The following is a 21663-nucleotide window of genomic DNA, read 5'->3' as shown; positions in this document are numbered from 1 at the left end:
GTCTGCCCACACGGACAAGCATAAATGTACACATCAAGCCTCCCTCACACAGTCAAGTATGTGAACAACAGCACGCACACACCAGCGCACTATTGTGCACTTGAGCAGCTCGACGCTCTACTCAGACACACAATGAAAGGACTTGACTTGACACTTCAAAGCATATTGCTGCTGTCAACTCAGCTGTCATTCTCAGACGACGAGGGCTGCACTGAGTCAGGGAGAGTTTTTTCGGGGAGGTTAAGGGTGGTGGTGGGGGTCAGTGGGTTTGATATGACAGAGTTAGAGGAGGAGAAGGCCTTCTCTGTGTGCCTGTGGCCCCTCTTTTCCTGGTCACAGTGCCAGGCTGAATGGCCCTAAGAGGAGAGGGCAGGCCAGGCTGGGACAGTGCCCCGCTTCATTGTAAGGGGCAGTTACACTCTGGAGATGGCGGTCAAAACAGGTCAGCTTGGGGTCAACCTTTGGTTTGTTGGTGATCTGAGAAAACCATGCTTGAGGCAAGCAGCAACCTCCAGGGTGGAAAAATTAAGCCAACGTGGAAGTGCCAAAATCTTTCACTTCCATTCATGGCCTCTTAAGGCTGCCTCCAAAAGAGAGTCAATCCCCAGACCCCCATGTTAAAAACAGAAATAAACATGTTTACAGCCTAGCACAAAAAACAGCTTTGGTCTCAAGAGCAACTGTACTGTACTTGCCTCCTTAAATCTTATTAAAGCTTTAAGGTATGCAAAATTAAGGGAGCAGCCCCTTTGACTGACAGATGGGTGCCATTACAGGGAATTCACTACCATGGCAACAATGTCAGTTAGACAGCATAACCATGGCCTAACCCCAGATTTACAGGCGTAGCTGTAGCCGTCGCTATTTCATTGTGTTTTCATTTAATGAAAGTTCATTGCAACATTTTAGTCGCCTAAAATAAGTCTTATTGAGCATTTGATTGTATAAAAAAACTTTTCTGATGAGTATATTTTGTATTAATGGTTTTAAGTCTGATTTTTCACTGGCGAAAATTGGCTGTCGGTCCTACAGTATACAGTATGTAACAGCTGATATCTGGGGTCACGTCATATCTCAGCAGTTACTTTGGTGAGAACAGTCTTATTGTAACTGTCTGAAATGACAGCCAAAGTTACAAAAATAAGACCCAAGTTGTAATAAACCAAACTTATCCTTTAAGCTTTACACGCTGCCACATTGAGCTTGAATTGCCTCCATCTGCGGTGAAATAAATGAACCAGTGACACTCGCTCTGTGTCCGCAGTGAAGAGAACAGCGTGCTACGATACAGCATGGGCCCCCCTGCAGCACAGCACGACACAGAGAACAGTAGATGTCTCTGATAGAAAAGAGAAAATCCCTACACAATTTCCACATTGTTTGCTTTCTTTCATAAAGTTCTCGGAGGAGTCAGATGTCATTGGCCCTGTTCTTTATCCCCATTCGGAACGGTAAATTAGCGGCCACAGGAAAGCTGCGGAGGTATTCTATTGTGGCGGCCCTCCTCAGTGTTCTGCCGTCAGCGAGCGGTGGTCAGTGTGGATTTATGACCATCGGCTACACGTCTCCCTCTCAGAGTCCAGAGAATAGGCAAGGCATGGGGGAGCCGAGGCTGAGAGGCACGGCACACGAGGTAGGGACCCCGACTTCTATTGTTGGGGCCTCATGCCTTTGAACAGGGAATCAAACGGTACCAGCTTTTCATCAAAAGCTCCCCTTTCTATTGCTGATTTAGAGGAAAAAGAAAAGCTTTCTGCGTTATTTATTATGAGGTGGGAGGAGGTGAGAAAAACAGGCTGACAGCAATGCTTTCACAATGTGTTGATGGGGGCAGGAGCATCTGAACATCTCACTATGGAAGCAGGCTTTGATTTCTCTGTCTCTCTCCCAGCCCCTTTGTTTACTAGTGGATGTCCAGCCATGCTCAGGACAATCCGGCCTTTAAGAATGTGGGCAGGGGCAAAGCGCCGGCCAAGGAGGAGGCTGTGAACGGTCCATATGTGGTCAGCAGAGCTCATTTCTCACCTCTGACAGGGGAGATCGGAGGCAAGACAGACCAGCGATGAGACTCCAGCTGAGGAGGAGAAGAGGTCAGCTTTACTCCTGACCCTGAGCGGTAAGTGGTCCTTTGCGGACTTGGGCAGGAAGACCATGTTGCAGAGGGGAAAGCCGGTGTAACAAGGCAACGATTAGAGTCCAGGGATAGGTTGAGACCAGGATCTACAGATGCATCTTGGAGGAGGCTTTTGGTGCTTTTATGACTGCTCGCAGGCTTTTCTGAATGAGGACGCACGCTTGAGGTCGGGCGAGGTGAGAGAGGTGTGGTTTGACCCAAGAGCAGGTCACAGAGTGGAGGCGTGGTCCTGGATGTGGCTTGGTGAGGGCTGGATCTTGCTGCAGGGTAAGAAGCCAAAGGTGACTGCATCACTGGGGAAGGATGGAGCGGCGAGGAACAAACGCTGCCCTCTAGGTCTAAATCCCTGATATCTGCTGCGAAAAGACAAAGGAAAATTATAGTCACTTCATTTAACACACCATTTTCTCCCTTAATGATAAGATTATCATTAATTAGTCCTAGTACCCATTTCATAGTATATGCACATTTGCCTAATGAAGCGAACATGCTATCGTTATTTACTCCTCACTTGTTGCAGTGATCAAATTTTCCCCCATAGTAGAACTTAAACATAACATTTAGATGGTGGCAAAGAACTGTATTGTTTAGAAGAGATGACTAAACATGAACATATTGCCAGATGAAAAATAAAAGACACTTACAGTACTGTACATTCAATTTACTACAATGATGTTTGATTAACAGCTCATTAGTGTTGTTTCTCATGATTTGGGGAAACTTATATCCAATATTCACCCATCCATTCATCTTTCTTTAGTGAAGAATTCCAATAAAACAAATAATTGATTAAATGATTACATCATTTGACCAAAAAATAACAAAGAAAACTAAATATTCTGTGGTTCTTGCTTCTAAAATATGAGGATTAACTGCTCTGTTTCATATCAATGTTGAGTAAATATTAGGTTTTGGGGTGTTTGAAGACATAAATAAATGGTGCATTTTTCTGTTCTTTTCTGTCATTTTACATATGAAACAAATCAATTAGTCATAAACTAAGTGGTGGACTAATCAATAATCATTAATTGCATCTCTGAAGTACATACAGAGAAAATACTACCTTCATTGTCACAGTAAGTTTTACCAGACAGGACACTGGTCCTGCCACTGGCGAGGTCCGTGCTCCGGCTGAACAGGCTGGAAGGTGGACGACTGAAGTCTGAGAGAGACCCGTGTGAGACATGTGCAGACGTCGGTGACTCTGTACGCTCTGACCCAGCAGGCCCGAGATGCAGCTTCCAGTCTGGCTCGGCAGCCTCTGTGATGGACACCAGGGCAGGTTGTGGCACACTTTCCCTCTCCTGAAGCTCATTTTTTTCCTCTGGAGGAGGCAAGCAGGGGGGAGATGGTGGGATGATGTTTGGCTTGCTTAGTTGTCTTCCAGAGATGGACTCAGGGGTGTTTCGAAGGGGAGGTGTTGGATTGATGGTGGATGATGGCAGTGTAGTGTGGATTGGGAGACAGGGAACAACAACAGCAGAACGCCTTCCTACCATCAAGCCTTCATTCTGCAAAACACTTCTTTTTCTGTCATGGTTGAGATGGAAGACTCCTTCAATAAAGACAAAAAGAAAACATCTTGTCACTTTAAGAGTTTAAACATGGGTTTAGATATGTTGGTGCAAGGGCCAGAGTTTAATTAAAGGTAAAACATTTGTGTTTCTGAATGGTCGACATGGTTCAGGTCATCTTTAAAATTGCCAACGTCTGCTCGTGGCATTTTCATTCCCACTTTCCTCAGCCCTGAAGCAAACACTTGTTTCCCTGCTGGGTGGGTCGGCCTGCTAACAAAGGATGGAGAAATCACCCCACTGCAGCAGCTGCTTGTTTCCCAACTCAATATTCACAATACCAGAGGGCAGGGGAGCATGTATGCACACAGTCTTTCTTATAGGCTGGAGATGGGGGACTGTCATGTCGGTTACAGGTTTCCCTAAAAATTAAATTTTGGCAACAAGTGCTTGAGAACTGACAGCGCTGCTTATCGGGCAGATTTCTCCCCTGTTGATTTGATTAGGGGAATAAAATAGTTTTGGGAGGGTTGTGATAGTTTGGGCTAAATTTTGTACCATTTGGTTAAAAAAAGTTTGGCTAATTTGGTCAGCTCTGCTATAAAAGTTAATATTAGAGGAGACTTTTAATGTTGTATGATCTAATAGTTTCGATCGCCTAGTTATATTTGTAAAGCAGAAGACAAAAGAGGCTCGTCTTGACACTTGTATTAGTCTACAGAACATACAGTATATAGATATTAATATTTTGGATGTCAGATAGATATAAAATCCCATCCTACATCTGAAATGAACAAACTCCAATTAGGCAATATGGTGTCAGTCAAACCTGGTAATTCTGGTAATTGGATTATTAATATTCACTTAGACAGAGCTGCAACTATCATTTTCATTATTTTCCAGAAAATAGTGAAGAATAGAGCCTAAAGAGACACATTTATCTACTATCCAAATCCAAAAATAATCAATTTACTGAGATAAAATAACAGAAAAAAGCAGCAAATTTGCATTTAACACGCTGGAACTGGTGAGTTATTTCATATTTTCACTTAATAAATGACTTAAACAGCTACTTGATTAATTGTTTTCAGCACTACTCTCTAAAAATGCCCATACACAATGCAAACCAAAACTCATTTCCAAAGCACTTGTAGCACTATTTTATCCATCTGTCTTGCTTCCTACCGAACTCATTATCTCTCCTGCTCAAACTCGTCTTTCTTCTTTCTGAGCATTTCCTTTCATCCCTCTAAGATTCTCTTCCACAAACATCAACTCCATCCAGCACCGCCCATTTCCCTTTCGCCTTCCCCATTCTTCCCCTTTGCTGCACACCCCTTCTTTTCTCTCTGCTCCTTTTTTTTTGTTGACCACTAAGCATGTGTGTGTGTGTGTGTGTGTGTGTGTGTGTGTGTGTGTGTGAGTGTGAGTGTGAGATGGGGGGTGGAGGGTGTCAGACAATCTGCTCTTGTTTCCTGGGGGTCTGCCGCCAAGAGGAGTCAGCACAGGGGGATAAAGAGAACGCATTGGAGAGCACATTTCTGCACTGCTCCTCTTACAATGCCCTGCCATTCCCATCTGTTACACACACAGAGAAGTGTACATGAATGTGTGCATGTGTGCGTGTGTGTGTGCGTGTGCGTGCATGTGTACTGATGTGCATATGAATGACATGTGTTAGAGCGCAAAGCCATGGCATTGGGCGTAGCACGTTTCTTCAGGGAGCAGGGTTAAGGACGATTGTGAGGAAGGCGACCACCATATGGCAGAATAATTAGTATTAGACCCCAGTGCTGAGAAATGCCCCCCTCCTCTACTATACATACACACTCAAATACACACACACACACACACACACACACACACACACAGAGGCCAGCATGCTGAAAGCAGTGCCCTGCTGTGGAGCTGAGGTGAGTCTTGGGAGAAATGCCTTCACATCAGAGGTCAGCCTCTGAAAGGAGCGGCAGGTCTCCCAGCTCGGGCCTTTCAGTCCCACCAGAAGACCACCAGGAGGTTGGCGCTGTGGGTACTTCCTCACCAGAGAGGATGGGCGAGATTTGCACTTAACCAAACACAACCACAGAGGGAGATTAAGAGCTAACGACGAGCTTGGTGGCCTCTACCTCCACTGCTCCAGGAAAGGAAGAAAGGCGAGAAAAATTCTTAATGAGAGGAGTCAAAAGAGTCAGCGTTCCCCTGCCAACATCGAGGCTGGGGTCTGAGATCACGTGAAAGCACCAGGTGTTTTGTTGATAAGCCTCACCCTCGAGCGTTTGGGTCTTTAAGGCAGTGAGGTTGTTTGTATTCTGCATCTTCCCCTGAGATGGAGGCTGTGGTTTGGACTTGGAGCTCAGGAAAAGAGGAGGCCTGAGGTCTTCAGGACGGGCTTTCATGTGAGACAAGAACCGTGGACACAATGATGGACGGTGATTTGAACTGGCATGTGCCTGTAAGAGAAGATAATATAACATGTGACAGCTATTATCAGTATATTCACATCATTCCTACTCCTTTAAATAAATACAAGTCACTGAAAACTGGCCAAATAAAGAAATAAGACAATTAAAAAGAAAAAGCACAATACTTTTTTTTTTTTTAACTACTTTATAAAAAAGAGAGGGAAGTCTGGGCTTCCCTGCTTAGGCTGCTGCCCCCGCGACCCGACCCCGGATAAGCGGAAGAGGATGGATGGATGGATGGACTTTATAAAAAATGATAATACATGTGATGATGGAATACAATAAAATAGAATAAAAATTATATCAAAAAAATTAATAAAATTTTAAAATATTGAAATCCTGGAATGTGTATATTTACTTTATCATTATTTTTATTATTGTTATTCATAATAATAATAATAATAATATGAGGAATAACATTTGAACATTATATCATATTTTTTAATAAGTTACAAAATATCATAAAAATAGAATAAAAAGTTTAAAAAGTATTTTATGTAAAATATTTTTAATACAGAAAAAAAGGGTTAAAAAATTAAGAAATATATTTTTCCTGACAAATAATAATAATAATTTTTAAAACTCAATAATGCAATACTGCAAAACAAGAGTTTATCTATTCAATAATTTAATACTATCAAATAGTCTGGAATCCCATGAACAAACAAACTAATAAATAATAACTGAAAAACTAAAACAAAAAAATGTGTGAAAACTAAAAAGAAAAAAGACAAATGATTGAGTAAATCAAAATGTTTTCAGTAACATAAAATAAATTTTATAGTATTTTAAATATAATAAAAAAACAATACAAAGGTTGATTTTTGATTAAGATGTGATTATTTTATTGTTTCATGTTATCCTCCCATTTAACCTTTTCAACATTATTTAGTGATCAATATTGACGCTAATCCAAAAATATATTTGTTTTAAATAAATACCATTAAAAGTCACACTGACAAACAGCTGTGCCAGACTACCAGAAAATGAAAGCCTGAGGTAGAGAGCCCTCTGTACTGTGTCAGAGGGAGAATTCAAATGATGCATGGTACCACCGCTGCCCCCTTGTGTCCAAAATACAGATCACAGATGTCTTCCTCCATCACAAAAAAGTACATCCAGCTTTCTCTCTCCCACTCTGCTCTCCTCTTCTAAACCTCCTCCTTTTAAAAGACAGCAGGCAGAAAATTATCTCAAGGGTAATAAAACTCTTTTGGGTACACTGTCAGGACACGGGAGATAAAAGCAGGCAGGACGGTCAATATTGAAAATGTGGAGGGACGGCTGCTTGCAGCACGCCAACCAGTGAAAACCAGCCCAGCATACGGCGGCGGTGCCAGTGACTCATCCAGTTCCTCTGTGGCCTTTAAAGAGCAAACAATTGTAATAAATGGCCCTGTGATCCACACACACACACAGATGCAGTGCTTTTATTTGTCTTGGATTTAAGCAGCATCGGAGGCAGAGAAACAAAGTTCAGCTCCTCACCCTTTTAACACACAATAAAAACAAACAGAAAATGCACATGCTACATCTGTGTGTGAGTACAATGATGAACCAGAAGACCTTCAGACACAGGGAGAAAAGTGGGGGGAGAAAGGTGGGGTCACTGTCTGTGACTCACACAGGGAGGATCAGCTTTTAAATCCCTACACCATCTCCACTGATTCCCTTTTCTCAGATCTAGAGGCTTTAAAGATTTGCATTCTTGTGATGTAAAGAGGGAGAAGTGAGGTAGAAACAGCAGAACAAGAGCCGGTGATGGTGCCTTTCTCCTCCACGCTCCTCTTTCCTCCCCTACGGCCTCCTCATTACCTGTCACTCAGGCCCGTCAAAAGGCTGAGCGGGGCTTTGTGAGGCTAGACTCGGCTAGTGTCATCAAACTGGTGAACTTTTGCACAGCAGGTCCGGGCATGTATGTTAACGTAGGCGTGTGTCATTACAACCCACGCCAAAAGCCCCCTTAATGCACCCATACACGCAATCGTAGATAAAGTATAGGACAATGCTGTGTGGCTTTTACACACACACAAACGGATTCTTATCTCAACACAACCACACTGCAGAGAGAGTGTTGCATGGTGTACAGATTGTTAATGAAGTTTGTGTTTTATAATATTTGTGTTATAAGTCTACAGTGTATTGTATTTCATTGCTTTCATTGCTTTATTTGATTGTCAGTAAGCACACATCAGCCACATTCTTGTACATACTGATGTCAGAAAATCATTCAAATCAAATGATACTTCTGGGTCTTGAGATCGAAGGTTTCACATCTCTAAAGCATCTATGAGATTGAGTGATATAATCAGAAGCTCTCTAACAGCTCCTAATTGACATTTTGGGGACATTGTTTTGTGAAACTTGGGTCATTTTCTTAGTTTTGTAGACAACGCTATAAAGAAGCCTGATGTGGCAAGAAACACGAGCAGTGAAGTGATCGGGCAGGTTTTTAAACAAAGCCCAGACTTAGGTGACTGTTTTCAGAAGACAAAAGCAAAGACAAATAGTGAAATTATTACCCAAACTGTCACATCATCACAGTTTACAAACCAGCTCCCTGCATGGTTCACCTTTGACCTGCTGTACCAGTGTTTCTTCTGTGCAATGAGGGACTAGTAACGACATTTCAGGTGTGCTCAATTTCAGGTTTAGCTCCACATAAAGTTGGCTAAATTGTTGGTTTAGGACCTGTCACGTGTCCAACTGCTTGTGTTTCTTGCTTGTTGTTGCTCCCAGATCTCAGCAATGATTTTGGTGTTATGATGGAAATGATGGCCCAAACTAGATATCATTCAATATTGCGATATTATTGTTACTATTTTTAGTATCCCTTAACTTGTATGAGTCTGGAATAAGTAGGAAAATATAATAATATTGCTGGTGAAAGTTATTTGTATGTTTTACAAAGCAAACATTTCTGTATTTTTCATCTAAACTGAACTTCACTGTATTAAATATGCATCAGGAGGAGGAGGTTGGATATCATCTGTTGACAATACAGCTTTAATCTAATATTTACTGAAGACAAACTTTAATAATCCAAATTATTGAAATGAAAATAGCTCTTTGATGCACCACTGATTACTGTAAAATGGTTTAACATTACTGTAATATGTCAATTAGTGTCAATAGGCATTTCCAGGAGGGACAGTAGGTACCGTAGTTTCTGTAGAAACCCATAATACTTGTGTGGGCTCCTTCAGGCCCCTGCAGGCCCCCAGGAAACAGGCTGACCTCCTGGCGTCAGGCAACCCACACGCTGTCCTCACACAGCCAGAACTGGCTAATGTCATTATGGGCCTGTTTGTGGTCAACAGCTCCCTGATTGAGATGTACAAGTAGCGCTGCTAGATGAATGTAGGAAGTCTATTAGTTAGTCAGAGTCCCAGATGGCCTGCAGAGGACAGACTTGCGTGTGCTCCTTCACCCCCCCTCACCTCTAAACACACTCTGATACACACATATACACACAAACGCAAGCATACATAAGCTGATACAGACACACATGCACACACACACGCACTTAATTACACTGCCTCCGAGTGAACCCTCTGACAGGCGGACGACTACGAGCAAAGACAGAAGTGTGTCTATGTCCCAGTGTCTGCAGGAACAGAGAATTCTTCACAGAGCTGATGCACAAGAAAGCCAGGCTTAGGCCCTAACAAGGTTAAACCCCTGAAAAAGAGTGACTTTTTAAATCATGGAGATTTGTGTTTCTGTGGGGTGTAATTAGCTTTGCTGCAGGGGTAGAGGGAGGGTGGATGAAGGGTCGGGATGCTGGCGAGGGGGCCGGCGAGAGGCAAAGCGGGGGACGACGACAGTGGGGCGCATTGTGGAGTCCGGCGGATTCAGGGGAGTAAATCTGATTATCAGCTCGTGTCAGAAGCCAGGCTCAGATGCAGCTTAGCATTCAGAGCAACTTTCTACTTTCGATGGTTAGACAATGACCCCGCTTTTCAAGCCCACGCAGCCCCAGAGGGCCCGTCGGCTCTTCTCCCGAAGCCCCCACATCCTGAAACAACGCAACACACCACAGCAAAGCACAGGATGACAACTGCTCCAAATTACATGCAGTGGAGGAAGAAGTGCTTAGACCCTTTAGTTAAAAGGGGAACTGCCACGGTTTTACACATCAAAGTCAGTTTTCAGGTGTTAGGGAGCACCGGTGCTTATGTGAAAATAGCTGCATAAAGCCTCCTGTGGCTCCAGAGGAAGTTCGTCTGATAAATTGCCTCAAGTGTTGGTCAAGTTTGAAACTGAAAAAAAAGAAAGAAAGAAAATTGGGGGTGTGGAGTTAGACAGAAGTTATATCAGCAGATCTTTGTAGACTGCTCCTCACCTTAAAGTTGAAGATGTGTCCATATGAGCATAATTTTGTGACATAAGCCAATCCTGGTCCAGTATGCAACTTACGTAAGTATGATGTGGAAACTTCCAGTGCAGAAACACTGAGAACGGACTTTTCTGTGTTGGAGGAGACATCTTGTGCTTTTACACATATGGAAAACTTCAGAAAGTAAACTTGTCAAAGTTAAGTTGTATAAGAGGTTTCAGATTTGTGCAAATAGTGATGAATCTTTTTCTCAACTCACTGCCACAATTTAAGAAAACAACCAAACATACCACTGCAACCATAAAACCCAGGCTTGTGTAAAAACACATACAGATTTGTAGCAGATCTGCTGCACTGTCGGCTTGTTTGGGCACCTGTGCATTCTGACCTGGACTGTCCCATTGCAGCTCGTGTCCCTGGGTGACAGGACAGGAGCTTTGACGCCTATATAAAGCAGAGGGATGGGTCAACAGCCTCTTGTCGGCTGTCTGTCTGTTTAGACAGGGACACCCTTAAAAAAAGTTGTGTCGCTGTATAACGGGAGCTGTTTTACCATCACAATGCCCTTGTGATTTATAAGATATTTCAGTAGCGGGGCAGAAACAGAGGGTGATGCCAGGCCTGATGAACTTGCTGAATGCAGAAGTGCTGAAGGCAGTTGAGGATGTAAATGAGGCTGTAAGGACCAGCGAGCGTCTTTGTCTGCTGACTTTACTTGTTTGTTTAACCAGAGGCCAAGACAGGAAGCCAGCCCACACTCTGCTGTCCCCATGGCAACTCCACTGTTAATTGTGGCACATCCACTCCCAGACTCTTTTGAGCAAAGGGGAGAGGTGGGGACTTGTGAGTGTTGGAGGAGAGAATAAGAAGAGTGTGTATGTATGTATGTGTGTGTGTGTGTGTGTGTGTGTGTGTGTGTGTGTGTGTGTGTGTGTGTGTGTGTGTGTGTGTGTGTCTTTCTTTTTGCTTGTTAGGGGAAAGGCAAATATATTCAGATTTTGCATAATTTGTTAAAAAGTCACTCTGAAATTGAATGACAAAACAAAAAATGACAATCTTGGTGCCGGTTTGTATTTTAAATCATTGTAAATATCGACATAAGACTGAAGGTCGACAGCCAAGCTAGCGACTCTTTCATGATGTTTAGGAGGAATAACGTTTACCATAGTCACCGCAGAGTGTCAGCATGTGACATTTGACAATTCAATAGCAATAAGTACAGCTGAGGCTGAATTTTAACTTTATGATGGTGCTAGATGATGTATTTAAGTTCCTTCTGAGCGGGACCCTAACCCTGAGTGTCTGCATCAAATTCTATTGCAATCCTCATGGTGGCACTAGAGGAAAGGTCAGGGGTCATTAGGATCTGTCAGCCAGGAACCATGAATGTTTGGACAAAATGTTGTGCCAGTTTATCTACAGTAGCTGCTGATATATGTCAGTCTGGACTGAAGTGGAGGTCTGACTGAAAGGCTGACAGCCATTTGTTGGTTTCCAGAGTGGATGTGCTGTGATCTTCTTGTTTTGGATTGTCTGTTGGACAAATCACGCAATTTGAAGACATTACTTTGGATGTTTTTGATGGTAATTTTTCACTATTTTCTGAAATGTCACAAACAAAATGATGAATTGAATAATTAGCTCCATGCCTACAATGGCTCTAAAACTTTGCAGATGTTAATTGGTTGAACCAAAATAATCATTCAGTTCAAATAGCGTCTGAGCACTCACAGTGTGTTGGCAGAGTCCTTTATCCCACAGGATGGCCTTGCTGACAAAAGACACATAAATGGGTCCCTGCAAGAAACAGAAAAAAGCCACATAAAAACAAAGACATATTGATGACAGAAACAGCTTTTACATTTAATTCTTTTAAAAAACAGATCTATCAGAATTAGATTGGGATTGATCAATCAAAGGAATTCAGAGATGAACTGCTCTTAATAGCTCATCCTCCTTCTCCGTGGGCCTCCACACTGAGAACAATGACTGAAGACTGGCAAAACAAATGTAAAGCCACACAGTAAGAGGGCTCTCCAGAGACATTCAAACCTCCACCAGTCCATTAATAACCAATCTGTCTTGATTACTGAGCTCCTGTGAAACACCTCCAGTGGTCTGTGCTACTACAACAGAAGCTGAAGACTTTATGATGGAGTCTGCTCTCCCACGCAGCAACTTTCCTCCATCTGTTCAGTTTACAAAGCGTCTGTTCCTCTCTTTACTTTGAAGCTTCTTCAGGACAGTATGGTGGTCTCATGGATAGGGTGCATCAGTTTGACCCATGGTGCAGAGGACACTTTGTTAACTCATCCATCACTGGAGACACATCACCAGCCAATGCCCAGCAGTCGGCACAGCAGCTCATCCATCTCTCTTTGCAGCTCCTGGCAGCTCCCAGAAGCACCGAGTCAGCTCCAGAGTCAGTCCACTCCAGGGTGCAATAGAGCAAATCCTCCCAGGACTCACCCTCTATTCATGGGCTGTAACCTCGGAGCAGAGTGGGTGACAGGGGGCACGAAAGGCTTGCAGGGTAGGAGGACAATGGAGGTTGATGTGTGCCTCCTTTTCCTTTTGAGTGCACTGGTGTGGAGATCTCTGCCAGCTTGTGCCAGACTCTAAAACCTATTCAGTGCCACTATGAGAGGCTAGAGGGCAGCGTCAGGTCTGGCTGTCTCATCGCCTTTGTCTATTGGCTTTATTTAGGCTGTACCTGTTGTATTCAACAAACCCCATCACATATGATTATGATAGAAATACCTCGCAACTCTTCCATCCTTAATAGAAGCCTTAATTGCAGCCGAATAATGAAGCTAGGGGGAACAACAACCAATTTCCCAGTGAATCATGGGTGCTTGTGGCCCAATGACCTTGCTGTTACTAATTACATGCTGAATGTAAAATCAAGTACATTTTTAGACTGTAGAGAATGAAGTGGCTGGGGGTTGGTGGAGGCCTTTGTAAACAATGTGGAGAAATTAAATTGATTGCAATAGAAAATAAGCCAAAGAAAAGGGCAAGAAGCAAATTAATGTCTTGTCTTGCTTTTAAAAAATGAAAAACGCAACATAAAAAGTGTTACGTACTTTGAATGGAAATGTGAACATCTACAGTTCCATGACAACTGGGCAAACTCTGTCAGCTGATAGCCAGATAGTGTGAAATGAACAAAAGCTCCAGTATAGCTGCTAAATGGAGCTTAAACTACTGTTTCCAAAGTCAGGAATGAACTTTCACTCTCAGCAGCTAGTAATACGGATGACAATTTGATGACAATAAAGATTTGAAAAGGGCATCAAAATTATATTATTTTGGAAAAGTGCTCCAAAAACAATGTGATGCTCTGTTAGCTTAAAAGAATGCATCCATCAATGGTCCTGCTCTGCCTTTGATGTCATCGTTTGACCCGTCATTGTACATACAACACATAATCCCATAGAGAGTTTGTCTAAAGTGATTGCTGCTCCTCTTTTCCTTGTTCAATTCAGATGATGAGATTAAGGAGATTCCTGGCAGATGGGATTTCCACTGTGCATTTGTTGACAGCATGTATCCCCCCCTTTTCCATGCGGACTCCACCTCAAGGTACTTCCTGTTAGATTCATTGTGCGCAGTGCGGCGTGGGCTGGCAGGACTCAAGTGGACAGGAAGCGCTGTGCTGCCAGCGTGAGCCAGCAGGGGGAAATATGGTCAAATATGGGCAGTCTTATCAATATTGAGTAGGTGGAATGGTCCAGATCAAATTACCAATTTAGAGCTAATCACCAAAGTGGTGGCTGGTCTTTGCTTTATCCCCTCTCCCACTCTGCTTTTTCCTCTCTCTGGTGACTCCTGCCGCCATCTGTCTGTCTTTCTCATGGGAGCCCTTCCTTCTCTCCCGAGCACCACACTGGATGTTTTATTAATTCCGTTTCACCTGATTACACCCTGTCTGTGAGTCAGGGCACATTAATAGGCATTTAATCAACGTTTAATTAAGGGAGCAGGCACTGAACAGAGAGCCAGAGATCAGAGCTGCATCCTGGAAAGGTCAGCACCAAGGACACACAAACACACACATTATTTAAACCAACTAACATTGAGACAAAAGAGCTACACAGTTGCCAAAGCACAGACAAAACTTTAAAAGCACACCACAGGAACTTGTCAATGCAGCACAACACACAACAGATGAGGAGATCCAGTTCAGAAGACAATCAAGCAAACTTCCAAGCTATCAATGGCAAACAAAAGGCGAGGATGACCACCTCAGCATGGTTTGGGCCAGGTTAGAGCCAGAAACAGAATAGGAGAGCACCCAGATTGAGAGAGAGAAAGCCCCGGGGTCAGCTATAATGAGCCGTGAATGTGAGCATCCGACCAATCCTGTTTAATGGAGTTCATCTATGGAAAGGTTTCTGTCCTGCCTCGCACCGGTGTTTGTATGTGTTCACGTTGCGGTCCGGGTCAGGGGGCTGCAAGGACTCTGTGACCCTGAAATGAGCTCTGGGAGTCAGTAGGGACTCCTGCTGGTAAAACAGAGCTCCTTTTATGCTTTAATCTGCAAGCAAGGGGGATCAATATGGCGACTATTGGCTGGGATTGTGTGTGCAGGAGTAAGCGGTCCAGCCATTTTAGATGTCTCAGAGGGGGTTGGCGCACCCTGACAAAAGCACAGCCCCACTGCAACCACCGGTCACAATGACCTGTGGGACAGTGGCACACCAGCAGCTAACCTACTTAACATTCATTAGTGTCAGAGAGGTGGACAGATGCTCCGGGTCTTACGGATCTTCTCTCTCATGTTCTCTACATGGGGCTCATTCAGCAGCGTTTGACGTGTCTTTCATTTGGGATATTGGAGTTGTGGGCGGTGGCGGCAGCAGGACGCTCTGCTGTGGATTTAGGAAGAGCTGGGTGGGCATGGATGGACTCACCCTGTGCGCGTGGTGTGCAGAGTGGGAGCTGTCAGGCGGCCAGGTGCTCATGCTGAGGGGATGCCTAGGCCGAGCCAGAAGCCTCCGAGGACGCTTGAAATCCTGGTTTCTGGAAGGCTGGTTTTCCCAGTGAGGCTTGGGAGCTGTTCTTCTTTCCACAACAGACATATCCAATAAGCTCTAGTCTTTCAATTTACTCATTTTGTCTGTCAAAAGTTTGACATTTCAGCCCTGAAGTAGCAAGGAAACACTGACACTTCCCTAAGGAATGTTTTTGATAATACCTTCACTCTAGACTGAGCGAACACAACAGGATCCTGTTGATATGCCTCTCTGTGGGAGGCTAAAAAATGCAGTCTATTTAAATAGCTTATGGCTGTTAATAATTACCATCTTGCTAAACTGGTGCAACTCCCTCATGCACATCGTTTCCTTGGCAAACAAAGGGCACAAAAAAATATTCCCTTCTGAGTTTACTACAAGTTTTCAGGCTAACAATGCACATCAGCCCTGTGTTCCTTGCACATGCAACACAAAAACAAGGCCCACAATAAACCAAAGCTTTCAATTAAGCAGTGAACAGCACTATAGCCCCGAACAGTGACAGAGGCCAGAGCAGAAATCAGGACCAGCTGGACAGAGAGAGGGCTTTTCAGCCCAACTCCAGACACAACATGGATCAGGTTCTGGGCTGCTATACAGCAGCATAAATCTCCTGACCTTAATTACATTACAGGGCATATAGTGGCAAGCTCTGTGGAAACAATGGACCCTATCAATTCCACAAATCAGAGCTCTGTGGTGTGTATGTGCCTCTGTGTGTGAGTGCGTGCATGTTCTGAACAGCCCTCTATCTGTATCTCCAATCAAAGCTTATTATCTAGAGTGTGTCTTGGGCTTGAGGTTCTTCATCTTCAAATTTGGAGAAGAGGAAAAATCCAAGTAAATACGGTCTTGGTATAATATTAACAACGGCTCTGGACAAGTGAGGAGTAGTCAGTGTTTTCCATGGTGACCAGACTAAACACTTACAGCGGTGACACAAGCAGCCACCCCCACACAACCCATGTCCCACTGCTGCTCAGAAAAATGTTTTAAACTTGCTCTAAATCCTGAGACATTTGTCTTCTGTAGAATCAGCTTCAGGATTAAAAACAAGAGTCTGCTTTAATTAAAAAATGTCAAAGAGACATGAAAATGAGTATAATAGTACAACTTGTGACATGTATTAAAGCTTCTTGGGACAATCTGAGATCAAGACCTCTGCCTTCATAAAGCACACTCAGCCTGAGGTGTCCCTCTGTTCAGCACTACGGGGGCTCTGCAGTACACTTTGGGTAATCCAGATGCCACAATACCAGTTGCTAAGACACTGCAAGAAAATGTAATGTGTGAGGGGAAGTAAGGTTGGGAATCATAGGAAGTTTGTGGCATGGATGGTGTGCTGCTAAAGGTTTAATTATTGTCTTGGATAATCAATTCACTAAAAACATTTGATTAATTAACCATTTTTTCAACTTTTTCCTCTTGTTTGGATTTTATATGAAGTTCCTTTTATTGGTAATGTAATGACTAATCCACTATAACATCTCACTGAAAAGACATTTTAGCCACTTGACTAACATTGCCACATTTACAGTGATGTTGATTAATGTGCGATGTTCCTGTCTAAATGAGTTTTCTGCATTAAAATGTCTACAAATGACTAGAACTATGTTATATATTTTGTTGAGTTGTGTACTCATATTATTCCAAATGTTGTGAACAATGTTCCAACCCAGAAAAATCCCGATGATTTTAATCAAGGTACAGATCAATTTCATTTGTTGCCTGTCAATGGCATCATATCCCTTTTACTACAACTAATTACTATTACTTCCAGGGACACGTGGGAAAGACCAGATGGTAGACCAAAGAGTTAGGAAGGAACACGACAAACTAGCTAGCTAGCTATCTGCTTTTTTGTTTGCTATTGTTTGTATTGCTCATTTACAATGGAGCACGATTATTCATTAGCATTAGCTGAGTATGTCATTCAAGCTGTCCCCATGAAGTGAACGTTAGCTTAAGTTACTTGTGGCTATTTCAATAGAATATTTAACATAAATAAATATATAATATATGCATACATACATAATAAAGATAACTATCATGATCCCACACTACTTGACAACATCATTAAACTCCTTCTTTTGTTAATTTTTGACTGAGAGACCCTAGCAGTGTGTGTTGGTGGCTGTATCTGCTAGAAGCTTCAATACGTTTACCAGCTAGTTGCTAAATGTGTCTGTCTGCTGTTTGGTGCTGAGCAGGAAGGGTACAGTTGGTTTTTAGACCTTTTTTTAAAAACTGAAATTAAATAGCTCCCTGTTGTATCTGAAAATTACACTAATGAGGTCAATGGGATTAAAATAAAACCAAAACAAAGACCTGAAATATACTAAAATGCTCCATAAACTCATGGGGTGAACTGCAGAGTAGTCGTTTCATCCAGAGTCCAAATTTTATTTAACCTTTTTTAACCAGGAAGTCACACTGAGATTAAAATCTCTTTTGCAAGCGAGAACAGAATAACAAAAATATTAAGTTTTTTGTTTTTTTGTTTAATATTAAACAAAATGTAAATATTGAGTATAGACGCTTATTTTAATTTTTGAGAGAAATACAAAAAAAAACTTTTTCACCTGTTTTCTCTTGTTTTGAGTCTAAATCTGATTTACTGTTACTTTAACGGCTAATAAAACATCTGGCTGAGGGGCAGCAACTGAACAATTAGCCACTTGGCTAGCACTGGCACATTTATGGTAATGTTGTTTTTGAACGTTGAATAAAATAAAGCACTCTTTGGATGAACATTTAATTAATTTTCAACCCTTTCTCCTTAGTTGAATAAACTACCTAATTGAAAAAGGGGTAAAACACACAAACACACACACACCGCACACAAATAAACACATACATCAGCACACAAAAGCTGACAAAGCCTCTCAGAAAACACATAAAAATACCATTACAAGGGCTTTCATGCTGTTCTAAGGAAAGCAGCCCTGCCCACTGCGTGCTGCCCTTTGTCGGCTGCGGGACCGAGAATCAAAGAGCGCTGACCTGTGCCGGCTCTGCCTGCCAGGCCTGCAGGGAGTCCTACTCTGACTCCAAACCATGGTTGCTATGCCATGCTGGGACCCCCCCCCCTTCACCCCTCCCCTCCTGCTCCTCAGTTAGCTCCGTTATTTCCTCATCTCATCAATCTGTCAGCTAAGCCCTTTGACACGCAGCACAATATGGTCCCAGTATTTCTCAGTTCATGCCCTCTCTTTCAATATGGTTCCAGCATTTCAAGATTAGTCAGCTCACCCACAAGGTCTGGTCCCCTGGTGCCTCGGGAACAGGGGGGGGTCGGCGGCAAATTTAGTTGCTAGAAGCAGTGGCAGCTTTCAGGCCTGAAAAGCAGCCTAAGATGTATTTAAAATCTCTTTATATTCAGTTTATTATTCTATGACAGACATCGACCAGATCTGTGAGATCATTTGTTTGCAGCCTCCAAACGAAGGTTCAGACATGACCAATCAAGTTTTAAGGTGTGATGTCATAAACCCCGTCTTTCTCTAGGTGATGCATCAGATGCTATTATGTCATCTTGACTCATGAAGTATCAGATTTTGGTATCTGTTTTCCCCAACCTGGATAATTTGTTATCATGCTTATTCAACATTTAAGACCTATTAAAAGCTGCTTTTTCAATCAGCGTCTTACTTTGAATGATGAGCTCTGACAAAAACACACAGTTTTGGTTCTTTCACAGTCTTTCAAGTCTTTTTTGTCTGTGTATTCTTACTGGTTTGTGTGGCCTCTCTTGGCAAAAAGTAAAGCCATCGACTTCCACTAATCAGGATTTAACATTTGAATCAGAATCAACCAGTTGTGGCGTTGCCAGCTTGTGTCGGCAGGCCTGTGTCATATTAAAAAACACCCACAGTGACAGTCCTGATGAAACAGATTAGTTTTTGAGTGTTAACCTCCAAATAAATAATACATCAGGATGGGTTGTTTTCCCCTGAACTTAAATACTGATGTTTTGTGATTAAGTCATGAGTATTTTGTTTCATTAGTGAATATTTGAAGCATTGGACAATGTGATGTTATTCAATCAATCAATCAATCAATCTTTATTTTGCTATATAGTGCCAAATCACAACAAAAGTAATCTCAAGGCACTTTTCACATAGAGCAGGTCTAGACCGCACTCTTTAATTTGATTTTGCTAGTAGGAAGATCCTGATAAATTATTCTAATACAAATTTATCAAAAGTTTTAGATATTAAAATCCGTAACTGAAATGAGGAGGAAAAGTTTGACAGCAATACATGCAGAATATGCACAAAGTTGTGTGACAAAGAAAAATGGTTTAAGATATGAACTGTCACATCCAATTATAACTAATTGGAAGGACTGCTTGTGTCGTTCAGTGAGTATATTTTAGTTTGCTCTGTTTTATTTTATGAGTACAAAATAAGACTGTTGAAGTAAAGTAAAAAGCAACATGGAAACGTCCCCCTAACAATTTTATCTCTACATAAGTAAAATTAGAAACACTACATTTGTGTAAAAACCTTATTGTGTTTTCAGGCTCTGACCAGCTTCTCCTAACATCTGCTCTCTATATACTCAACAGATATGTGAATGATAAACAGAGAGATGAATGAATCCAGAGAGAAGATCACAGCGAGTTTATAGACTATCTTGTTAATGTAAGATTGCACAAATGTGACATTTTTGAGTAAAAGTTGCTCATGCTGGATAACAATTTTATGTCGAGCGAGAGATGAGAACGATAGAGAGAGCGAGAGAGAGCGTATTCCTGTTTTGAGATCCCTGCCTCTGGAACAGCCTTCACTTGAGAACAGACCATTCAATTTATTTTCAAGTAAGGATGAAAGGAAGACTCCAAACTATGCATGTAGTCTATTCACTGGTGACGCTCTTTAAAGAAAGGAAAAAAAAGACAGCAAAAAGAGTTGGAAAAGGGTGGAGGGGTGGAGCGCTGCATAAATTTTACATACACAAGGCAGCAGACAAAGTGATTGTTGCTTCCCCAAAACTTTTTTTTTTCTCCTCCAGAAAACACTTTCCTTGCTGAATAGGCACCTATTAGTGACTCCATTATGGGCACAGGGCTCTTCAATGGCTCCTCACTGTGCGTCTTTATCATAGTCAGGCCATGAATACAGGCAGCCCCCCTCCTCCTGCAGCCCAACCAAGCTCCTTACAGCCTGTATTGATAGGTGCTGTAGTGCTGGTGATGATGGGTGAGTTGGAGGAGGAAGGGGGTAAAGGGAGGAGGGGGAGCGGGGGTGGTGGTGGTGGAGAGGTGGGCTGCCACTCTCACCCCCTGTTGTGTGCTCCAGGTGTGGTGGGTTAAGCGTGGAGCTCCGGAGCCTCTATTGTACCGCACACTTTTTCTTTACCACTTGTTCCAATAAGAAAAAGAAAAAAAAATGGATGCAGTGTTTTACATGCATTAGTTGATCTCCATAATGCCATTCCCCCCCGCGCCCCCGCCGCTGCACCCCAAAACAAGTCAGGCCTCCGGCGAATCGCTGCACACTGCCTCAGAGCCCTGTATTGTTGCTGGATTATTCAGGAGTTAGCTGAAAGAAAGAGACAGGGAGAGTGGGGTGTCTGTACTTTATCTCCAGGGGAGACAGGGGCTAAAGAAGGAACTTCTTTAGAGGAGTGAGTTACTGCAGCGAAAGGCCCAAAAACACCTGCAGAAGACAAGCGCAGGGAGGCCGAGGCAAGGAACCCCCTATTGTTTGTCTTTACTTTTCTTCTGACTGCCATCCAAGAACTTGACGTACAGTACAGTGGCCTCTCCTACTAAATGCAGGAGCCTCTATTTATCACCCGTCCCCCGTTTAATAACCTGTCACAACATTATCACCTCGCTTGGTCCGCACAAACCCTGCCGTATTGACAGACGCATCAGAATGTTGGCTGTCTCAATCAGCGGTTCAATTCATCAAAACAAAGAGTGAACAAATATCTCATGTGTGTGTTGGTGATTCATCAGGGGGAGAGGGTTGAAAACTTTGAAGTTATGTGTACGCGCATGCATTTTGAAGGAGGCAGAGACAGAGAGAGTTAGAGAGACTTTATGATGAATATGGAAGCATTGTTCAGCCATGCTTACCTCCACAGGGAACCATCTGCTCCCTGTCAATGCATCACCTGCTCGTCTGAGCCGTCTCCAGGCAACAAGGGGTGGGGGGATTAGGAGAGGTTATGGCTTTGATGGGAG

The 21663-nt window shown here is 42.8% G+C and overlaps 1 protein-coding gene across 1 annotated transcript in view; it reads right to left on the bottom strand.

Moving 5' to 3' along the window:
• LOC128353108 (uncharacterized) overlaps window positions 1–21663 on the bottom strand; it is a 57690-nt gene extending 36027 nt beyond the window's left edge. The window contains exons 1-5 of the mRNA XM_053313795.1: window positions 21556–21663; window positions 12181–12246; window positions 5915–6098; window positions 3222–3689; window positions 2026–2490 (exon numbers count right to left, since the gene is read on the bottom strand). Of these exons, the coding sequence (XP_053169770.1) occupies window positions 2026–2490; window positions 3222–3689; window positions 5915–6044 (1063 nt within the window). The 5' untranslated portion in view covers window positions 6045–6098; window positions 12181–12246; window positions 21556–21663. The remainder of the gene's footprint in view (window positions 1–2025; window positions 2491–3221; window positions 3690–5914; window positions 6099–12180; window positions 12247–21555) is intronic.

Source organism: Scomber japonicus, chromosome 23 (genome assembly GCF_027409825.1).
Source record: "Scomber japonicus isolate fScoJap1 chromosome 23, fScoJap1.pri, whole genome shotgun sequence".
NCBI lineage: Eukaryota > Metazoa > Chordata > Actinopteri > Scombriformes > Scombridae > Scomber > Scomber japonicus.
This window is presented reverse-complemented; position numbering and strand designations above follow the sequence as displayed.